Genomic DNA, 10,641 nt, shown 5'->3' with positions numbered 1-10,641 from the left:
GTTTAATACTGTTTTATGTCCACTTAGTGTGTGCTGAAATATAGTAGTTTAATACTGTTTTACGTCCACTTAGTGTGTGCTGAAATATAGTAATTTAATACTGTTTTATGTCCACTTAGTGTGTGCTGAAATATAGTAGTTGGTTGATACTGTTTTACGTCCACTTAGTGTGTGCTGAAATATAGTAGTTGGTTGATACTGTTTTACGTCCACTTAGCGTGTGCTGAAATATAGTAGTTTAATACTGTTTTACGTCCACTTAGTGTGTGCTGAAATATAGTAGAATCAGCTCGTGAAAGTCACTTTCGGTTTCTTTGTTTTGTAGAATTTCGTGCAAAGCTACTCATGGACTATCTGCTCTAGCCATCTCTAATTTTTGAAGTGATAGACTAGCGGAAAGGTAGATAGTCAACACCACCCACTGCCAACTTGTGGGCTACTTTTTTTCGGAACATCATTCTTGTAACGACCCAGCGCCCCAGTGGCACAGTGGTATGTCTGCGGACTTATACTGCTAGAAACCGAGTTTCGATACACGTGGTGGCCAGAGCACAGATAGCCCTTTGTGTAGCTTTGTGCTTCATAACAATCAAACAGTAACGTTCCAGCATCCCCAAAGTGAGAAGTGCGATTTTGTTTTTTCGGTAATGGGACGTGAACCCGGAATGCCAGGTCACAGTCCGGCACGCTAACCAATGGACTTCTTCACGTGTAACTTACAGATTAAGTGTTAGACTAAAGGGTTTGTACTTTTATCGGATCTCTATACACATTTGAAAAGTATTTGTGTCATTAAAAGTTGAAACTTGATCCAAGGACGCCATGTTACATTTTCAGTTACGTTTCGAAATTTTTTTTTCTTTCATTTCAATTTAAAATATTAAAATGAGCTTTTCCAACAATTTCTCTGATTTGTAAAAAGTCGACATTTTTAAATGAAAAATGTTTAAAACAAACCTAACGCCTTTAATTCAGATTTCTCTTTAATATTTGGTATCGCTTTTATTTTTAAAAGTTTCACAAATAGGAATTCTCCAATTTTACACAAAATGGCAAGAAATGAGATATTTACATATTGAGTAACTCTAAATTGACTTCTTTTAGATTGTTTAAACAATAATCTTGGTGAGACAATAAAAGCGCCAGCTGTAGCTCATACTTGTAATTTGTAAGGTTGTTTAAACAATAATCTTGGTGAGACAATAAAGAGTCAGCTGTAGCTCATACTTGTAATCTGTAAGGTTGTTTAAACAATAATCTTGATGAGACAATAAAGAGTCAGCTGTAGCTCGTACTTGTAATTTGTAAAGTTGTTTAAACAATAGTGTTTTTTTTTAACGTTAGTTTTTATAATTAATTTGTTTCTTGTGTTTCCAAACCTCTGTGAAAACTCATTAATTCAGCAGCTATATATATATTTCAGGTAACAGGAATAGCCATTATTGCCGTAGGGGCATGGGTTCAAGCCAAAGCAACAACGTACGTAGACTTTCTGGGTGATAAATATGCATCAGCTCCTATCCTGCTCATTGTTGTCGGAGTTATCATTTTTATCCTCTCCTTCCTGGGCTGCTGTGGTGCCATCAAAGAAAACTACTGTATGGTGATGACAGTAAGTACAGGTTACGTAATAACTGTTATATGGTTATGACAGCAATTACAGGTTACACAATAACTGTAGCATGGCAACGACAACATTACGCAATGAGTATCAGGTGTGATATATACAATTACAGCGTTTATATTTATTCAGGCTTGAGTAACAGGTTCACTTTTTGTTTTGTCTTGGCAAGCATAATTTGTGCTTGAAATGAAAAGTCATTACCTACTATAGATGGTATTTTATTTTAATATTAAATACTTGATGAGGTAACAGGTAGAAGGGTAGTTAAAATTTGACACCAGCTTGTGTTAAAAACAAAAACAACTATAACCTATTTCCAATGTCCAAAGGCACGTTTATTTGAGACAGGACCAATATTATATTTCAAAAAACAAAACAAAATAAACATAAATTATGGTCATCACAAAACAATAAATTCTTTTTTTGATAGTCTTTAGTTTTTCAGTATACGTATAAAGCTGTATATAGTTAATAGTTTTCTATTTACGGGTGGTTAGGGCGCTCGACTCGCAATCTGAGGGTCGCGGGTTCGAATCCCTGTCCCACCGAACATGTTCGCCCTTTCAGCCGTGGGAGCATTATAAAGTTTCGGTCAAAGAACTATTCGCCGGTAAAGGAGTAGCTCAAGAGTTGGCGGTGGGTGGTAATGACTAGCTCCCTTCCCTCTAGTCGTTCACTACTAAATTAGGAACGGCTAGCGCAGATAGCCTTCGTGTAGCTTTGCGCGAAATTCGAAACAAACCAATTTAAAGCTCGAGCTTGCTTCTAGTATCAAATATTAGGAAAATTTGTGTCACAATCTTTTACCTAGTAGCACCTAATGTGGACCTATTGTAAATGGTAGCGTTACTGATATACGTCGTCATTTGTCTAAATGGTAGCGTTACTGATATACATCGTCATTTGTTTAAATGGTAGCGTTACTGATATACATCGTCATTTGTGTAAATGGTAGCGTTACTGATATACATCGTCATTTGTTGTTGTTTTCAAGAGAAATTCCATGAGTTAGATAAAACAGTCAACAATAAGAAACCGTTTAATCCAAACACTTTCGTCAGGGAGTTCTGACGAATCATCAGGTGGCAAACAGGTAATGACTAAATTGAGTAAAATGAGAAAAAAGGTGAAGTGACGTCATAGTTACGCAAGACAGATCACCATGACAAACCGGAAGTGTTTTGATCAGCTTTCAAATGAATGTTGCAAGTGTGAAGGATTTCTGTCGAGCATTACATTTTGAAAGTTTATTCTAGAACAAAGCCATATTGGGCTCTCTGCTGTGTCTACCGCGAAGAATCGAACCCCTGATTTTAGCGTTGTACATCAGCAGACTAACCGCTGTCGCATCGGGGAACGTTGTTAAGAAATAGAATACTAGAAATAAGGAGGATAGAAAGCGTTTTGTTGAAAAAAAATTAAATTACAAGATATAATGGGAATATTGTAAGTTAAAGGAAGGTGTGATACGAAGATTAACAGTTAAAGGAAGGTGTGATACGAAGATTAACATGGTAATGTTAAGTAGATAAAACATCGCAGATAACATAAATAAATAATAAAGATTAAGGGTAAAATATCACACATGAAAAGAATTTTAATTTTATTTGTCAGACAGGACGATCGAAGTCCACTGATTGCAGGATCCAGGTTTACTCCATAAGGTCGAACGATGCTTAAAGTGGCAGTCCAGTAGATTTTATTATTTCTCTATTAGCTTTAGTTATGAAACCGCTTTCAATACCTCTGAGAACCACTTCGTTAATAGAATAACAGGGTTGGTTGAAGTATTAACTAAAGATCTGTGGTTGTTAATCGTTTCCTGGTCCTCGTGGTTGTCTACTTTGCGTAACCATGACGTCACTCGACCTTTTCTCGCACTTTCTCGTACATTTCCAGGTTGCCCCTGGAGAAGAAAAGTCTACCTTTCGAAAGTGTTTAGTATATATTTAGTTTCTTATTTTTGTCCTTAACTGATTTTTAAACCTACGTGTTTTCCTAACACATGAATCAACAATAATTAATTTCAACTTTTCGCATTAATAACACTAATGGTTTAATTGTCTTGAAATTTTTACATGTTCTACAGTAATTCCTGTACGTTGAATACGAAAATGGCATCCATTTTTCCCCATCAACTACACATTTTTGACAAAACGTCATATGTACTTTTACATAAGTGAATCATTTTCGTTGGAATCGGGTCACATTTTGATACTTCAAATGTTGACAACCAATCGCGACGTGAGAGTCTTATCGATCAGTCTAGATTTGTAAAAAAATTCTTACGTGATAGAAAAAAAAGAATACTATTTTCGAAGTCTGCGTTAAAAGAAATTAAAAAGTTTAAATTTGCAGGCTTCTGTAATACTTACACAGAATATCATCATCTTCACTCTGATATTACACTGTTAAAACAGGCGTGATATATCAGTTGTAACGAACATGTTGAGTTTTATGACTAATGTTAAAACACGCTTGATATATCAGTTGTAACGGAGATGTTGAGTTTTACGAACAGTGTTAAAACACGCCTGATATATCTGTTATAATGAACATGTTGAATTTTATGACCAGTGTTAAAACACGCCTGATATATAAGTTGTAACGAACATGATGACCTTTATGACCAGTGTTAAAACACGCCTGATATATCTGTTGTAACGGATATGTTACCAAAGAACCAAGGAAGCATGCTTTGATGTTAATAAGTTGCAACAACATGGCGATGAGCATGTAATATTCATAAAACAACACCAGACGTTTTTTCGCAGTAAAAGGAATGTAAAATAATAAAGTAGAACAAGTTTTTAACTTAGATGACTGCTTATCAATATTGCTTTCTTCAGTGGTCAGCTCGGTGAATGCTATATATATATGCTTGAACCTGGTTCTAATGTGTACATTTCCCTTGTCTGGCTCTATTAGAAAGGTATATTGTGTAATCGTCATACTGTTAAGTACATCAGTATATGTATTAATAATTATTTTTCTTTTCAGTTTGGTGTTCTTTTGTTCATCATCTTTATCTTGGAACTTGCTGCTGGTATTACAGCTTATGTTTATAGGAACAAGGTAGGTAGAAAAAATAACTGTGGTGTTTAATTAAATAATTATTGCTTGATATGTGAAACATTGACTTTTTTACATATTAATATGAGCAGACATACTGTAAAAGTAAGTCTTTGTGTCTCTTATTTTAATTTGAACTACAGGAATTAACTTTGTTTTAGATGTATGTGCTTATTTACTTTCTTTGTATATGACTAAAAATTATAGTACCATTTTCTTGTCACAACATATTATAATATTTCTTCCGTTTTTTTTTTAAACACTACAAATATGGTTGAAGTATTAATTTTTCTTAACAATGATAAATATTTGTAGGATTACACACGGTCTCTTCTCTACGTTAAATACTTTCTTATATTTGCCAGCTATTGGCCTTTTTACCGTAGCTTTCTTCGGGCAACAATGTACTGAGCAATTGCTGCCCAATAAAGGCAAGGTAAGAATGCCAAAAGCCGGCAAATAAAAGAAAAGTATTCTATCGTAGAGAAAAGCCCGTGTGTATAATTCTAAATATTAATTTATCTACGTTATGAGTCCTAAACAATGAAAATATTATAATACTTCATATTTTCAAACATAAAAAAATTACTACAATATTAGTTATTCTTGACAATAAAAAATATCATAATATATACTTCATTATTTGAAACATAACAAAAATTACTACAATATTAGTTATTCTTGACAATAAAAAATATCATAATATATACTTCATTATTTGAAACATAACAAAAATTACTACAATATTAGTTATTCTTGACAATAAAAAATATCATAATATATACTTCATTATTTGAAACATAAAAATTACTACAATATTAGATTTTCTTAACAATAAAGAATATAATATTCATTATTTCAAAGATATCAAAAATTAGTACAATATTAGTTTTCTTAACAATAAATATATTATAATACGTCATTATTTCAAACATAACTAAATTAATACAGTATTAGTTTTTCCTAATAATAATCGGGTTTCGATACCTGTGGTGGGCAGAGCACAGATAGCCCTTTGTGTAGCTTTGTGCTTAACTACAAGCAAACCTAATAATAAAAAAATATCATAATACTTCGTTATTTCAAACATAACAAAATTACTACAATATCTGTTTTTCTTAACAATAAAAAACATTATAATATTTCTCCATTATTTCAAACATAATAAACTGATTACAATAATCCTAAAACAAGTGAAAAAATTGACAGTATTCTGAGATTTTCCACACAGTAAAAATTACCTGCACTAGCACGATATATATATATATATATTAATATGTTTGTGTGTGTTGTTTTGAGACGTTTTTTACTCACACAGTGATCCTATGTTTATATCGAAATTTCAGTAACATGTAGCACTGATGCTACTAACTTATGATTGTGAATAATTCAGCAAACAAACAGTTTAATATACTAAAACAATCAATGTGAAGCCCAATCTATGATTTGATTTACCACTTCCCAGTTTGGGGAAATGTCACCTTATATCAGGCCGAATAATTCACAAGAATAAATTAGCTGTATTTTCTTGAAATTCATATACAAATATGTGTGTGTGTGTAAAAAACATTTCAAAACACCATATATATAATATACCCTCCTCAAGTATATGAATCTATCTTCTATTATCTCGTTTTACCTTTGTTCAGATTTGCTAGTGAGAGATGGAATTCCTTGAAAATGGTACAAATCGCGAACAAGTGGTAAATAGAATGATTAGATTAGACTCGTATATATATTTTTAGTAGTTTTATAACTCAAACAATGTGCTTTTGCCTGATACAGAACTGTTTAGATTTAGTTGTTTTAGGCTTAATGAATGCGGTTAAAATGTACACAAGTGAGGGAAACTAGACAATATAATTAATTGTAAACATTATAAGTTGTGATAACAAATGTTGTTAATATACGTTTACATTTGCATTTAAGATCGAAGACGTCATCAGAGATAAAATGAAAGAAGGCATGAAGAATTATAACAAGACGGGATATACAGGAGTCACGAAAGCTTGGGATGATGTGCAGTCTAATGTAAGAGCTTAATCTGCTAACTTCACATATGTATTAATAAAACACATACTGAACTTGTAGGGACTCTATATATTGTGCTTACATTCTGAAGGTTGTTGTATCGCCTGTCTTGTGCTTACATTCTAAAGGTTCTCGTATCTTCTGTTTTGTGCTTACATTCTAAAGGTTGTTGTATCATTGTCTTGTGCTTACATTGTAAAGGTTGTTGTATCTTCTGTCTTGTGCTTACATTGTAAAGGTTGTTGTATCATTGTCTTGTGCTTACATTCTGAAGATTGTTGTATCTTCTGTCTTGTGCTTACATTCTAAAGGTTGTTGTATCATTGTCAATGATACAACAACCTTTAGAATGTAAGCACAATGTCTTGTGCTTACATTCTGAAGGTTGTTGTATCGCCTGTCTTGTGCTTACATCCTAAAGGTTGTTGTATCATTGTCTTGTGCTTACATTCTGAAGATTGTTGTATCTTCTGTCTTGTGCTTACATTCTAAAGGTTGTTGTATCTTCTGTGTTGTGCTTACATTCTGAAGGCATACAGGATGGTCTAATGTATTATAAGTGTAGTAATCCTTTTGTTTGTTTGTTTTAGAGCAAAGCCACGTCGGGCAATCTGCTGTGTCCATCGTGGGGAATCGAACCTCGGATTGCAGCGTTTTTAAGTCGGTAGACTTGCCGCTGTCTCATCGGGGTACAGATGTAGTAAAAAGAAAAATTGAATACTACTTATCTTTAAAAATTAAACGATTCATACTGTTTTACATGTTTGTACATGTTTACTGTTTCACATGTTTGTACATGTTTCTCGTTTTAATTCCTCAAGTTTGTCATTCTAAGCTCAAGACGACCCATGGAGTCCTTTTGGAAAAGAATATCATGTATTACCAGTGTAGCAGCAGTTTCCATTGTTTACAAGGATAAATTCCGTAGCATGGAGCACAAAATGGGCTATCATCTGTAATTCTTTTTTTAAAGTAAAAGTTATGCCATTTTGTTAGTGTAAAAATACCCTTGTTTGAAAAAATCCATAAAATTCTTTAAAAAGTATAATATATTGAATTATGAATGACATTTCATATTTTATTGTAAATGTAATTTTCTTTTAGGACCATTTGTACGTTTTAACAAAGATTTTTTCTATACATATCTGTAAAGCACTTAACGTTTTCCACATTTTTCCAGAGAATTTTAGAAATATCACTGAGCATGCGCAACCACAAGTGCACTATTTTGAAAGAGGAATGATAGATGATCAAAACAATAGCTCTTCTTTCAGAGGTTTTCTGCTATTCTACTGAGTAATATAAGTGGTACATACTAACAAATGTGCATTTTTATTAAAAAGTTTCATAGCTCTCTTCACTGACAGTTGACAGATAAAATGTAATACCTTTTGACAAAGACGTACGTCACGTGGCAATAAATCAACCAATAACGAATTACCCCGATAATTATTTACACCGGTAATACTTTACGAGATAATACTTCGTATGTATATTTCTCTCTTGCTTAAGAAACAGTTATTTCTTTCGTGAAAGTAATATTATTAAACAGAAAAAGCAATTGTATAAATATATTTCTCTCATTATAACAAACCTGTAAAAAATTAAAAAAATAAGGAAGAGGAAAAATCAATTTTACAATATTTTAAATGCTTTTCAAACTATATAACAGTTTAAAAATGCATTTAGTCTTAACATTTAAGATAACTGAAATATAAAAAATATGGTAACAATACCTGTTAGAGTTGTAATGCTGAGTGTTTTTTATTGCTAAATGTACTCGTTACAATTAGAATGTTGCTTGATTTTGTTTGGTAAATATATCTCTTACAGTTGAAGTGTTGCGGGGCTAACAACGCAACTGAGTGGAAACAATATTATGAATCTAAACTACCATACAGCTGCTGTCCAGACGGTGACCCCAGTAAATCGTGCATGGTTAATGAAAAACATTACAAAACTGTAAGTTCTCATAAAATATATGTTTACTCTTTTTGCCCATGGTTACAAAGACAGTTTCATAATAACAAAATATATGTTTAATCATTTTGCCCATGGTTACAAAGACAGTTTCATAATAACAAAATATACGTTTAATCATTTTGCCCATGGTTACAAAGCGCAAACCTTTCGTGTATGGTGACACTAAACAAAACAGTAAAAAATATATTAAAATTTATAAAACAATATAATTTACATCTAAGTTTAGGAACATTGTTGGAAGGGGTCGTTTTGCTCAAAATGTGAGATTCTAGATTTTGTTTGTTTGAAATTAAGTACAAAGCTACACAATGGGCTATCTGTGCTCTGCCCACCACGGGTATCGAAACCCGGTTTCTAGCGTTGTAAGTCCGCAGACATACTGCTGTGCCAGTTGGGGGAGGGCAAGATTCTAGAAGACTTCCCAAGCTTATCCACGTGATTATTTTCGCCATATTCGTTACTTGGCCTAATTTGAAGTTTTATTTATCAGTTTTTAAAATAAGACACATTAGCTGTTTATTTCTACATAAATTCTTACAATTGAACACTGCTTTAAGAAGCCGTTGGGGATTTTATTATTATTATTAATTTTAAGAATATTAACTGTTAATGTAATTAGTTCTCAATGAAATTTTTACTCCAGATAATCCACATTTTCCTGTTTCCAGTTATTAATAGCTTAAGCACCCTCTAACGGGGTTTGGTACTTTATAAAAAGTTACCTTGATTTGATGCTCAGTACTCATTAATCTTTTCTGTGATCTGGTAAATTCGAGTTGAAAAGTATCAACCATCCATAATAACAGTATATTTAAGTATCAACCATTCGTAATAACAGTATATTTAAATATCAACCATCCATAATAACAGTATATTTAAGTATCAACCATTCGAATAACAGTATATTTAAATATCAACCATTCATAATAACAGCATCTTTAAATATCAACCATTCATAATAACAGTATCTTTAAATATCAACCATTCATAATAACAGTATCTTTAAATATCAACCATTCATAATAACAGTATCTTTAAATATCAACCATTTGTAATAACAGTATATTTAGGTATCAACCATTCATAATAACAGTATCTTTAAATATCAACAATTCATAATAACAGAATCTTTAAATATCAACCATTCATAATAGCAGTATCTTTAAGTGTCTGTTTTTACTTTTCATCCAATCACAATAATAAAAGCAAAAAATATAAAAGAATTACTTATTTTCATGATGAATGAGTTGCACTTAAAACGTCCTGAAACTCTAAACGTTCTACTTAACTGATAGGGATGTGTGGACAAATTGGCCAAGTTCGTGGAAGACAAGATCGTCATTGTTGGAGGTGTTGGTGTTGGGATTGCTTTCGTTCAGGTAAGACCTTTCTGTTATGTTGTGAACGCCTTTCAGAAGCTGGCGAAGCTTGAATTAATTAATAGTACTTGTCAAAAGACATCAGTATTAGGCCTATTATATTTTCAAACCCTACATTCATTATATAGTCCCTTGGGGATTTGCAAGAGTTATAAGTGTGTATACAATAATAGTATTCCACACCACACTATATTCGCCATATCCACTTCCGGTGACGTGTATCGGTCAATTCACACAACTTTAGGCCCGCTGGAATGCAACAAACACGGTGGTGATCGGAACACTATTTATATAAGCCATCTGTTGCACTAATTATTATACACTTTAATTCTTGAAAATCCATAGGGGACTAGAAGAAGAATCTAGTGCTTAAAAACATAACAGGCTTAATACTAATATCTTATTAGATGAATAATTAGGAACTTTCTTGGTTTGGAAGCACGTGTTTTATTGGTCAAGTCACAGCGAAGAATTGTGACCTTCACCAGTACACATAAAAAAAAAGTAATTACGATATCGACAAGTTCCTTGTCGTGTTAAAATTGCTCACAC

The 10,641-nt window shown here is 32.5% G+C and overlaps 1 protein-coding gene across 1 annotated transcript in view; it reads left to right on the top strand.

Moving 5' to 3' along the window:
* Nucleotides 1-10,416, top strand: part of LOC106474912 (CD63 antigen-like) — a 23,812-nt gene extending 13,396 nt beyond the window's left edge. Inside the window, exons 2-6 of the mRNA XM_013935611.2 lie at nucleotides 1,424-1,612; nucleotides 4,625-4,699; nucleotides 6,626-6,727; nucleotides 8,561-8,689; nucleotides 10,006-10,416. Of these exons, the coding sequence (XP_013791065.2) occupies nucleotides 1,424-1,612; nucleotides 4,625-4,699; nucleotides 6,626-6,727; nucleotides 8,561-8,689; nucleotides 10,006-10,401 (891 nt within the window). The 3' untranslated portion in view covers nucleotides 10,402-10,416. The remainder of the gene's footprint in view (nucleotides 1-1,423; nucleotides 1,613-4,624; nucleotides 4,700-6,625; nucleotides 6,728-8,560; nucleotides 8,690-10,005) is intronic.
* Nucleotides 10,417-10,641: the final 225 nt, after the last annotated feature.

The sequence above is a fragment of the Limulus polyphemus genome, unplaced genomic scaffold, assembly GCF_000517525.1.
Source record: "Limulus polyphemus unplaced genomic scaffold, Limulus_polyphemus-2.1.2 Scaffold7847, whole genome shotgun sequence".
Classification (NCBI taxonomy): Eukaryota; Metazoa; Arthropoda; class Merostomata; order Xiphosura; family Limulidae; genus Limulus; species Limulus polyphemus.
Note: the sequence above shows the minus strand (reverse complement) of the source record. Positions and strands in the feature narration are given on the sequence as shown.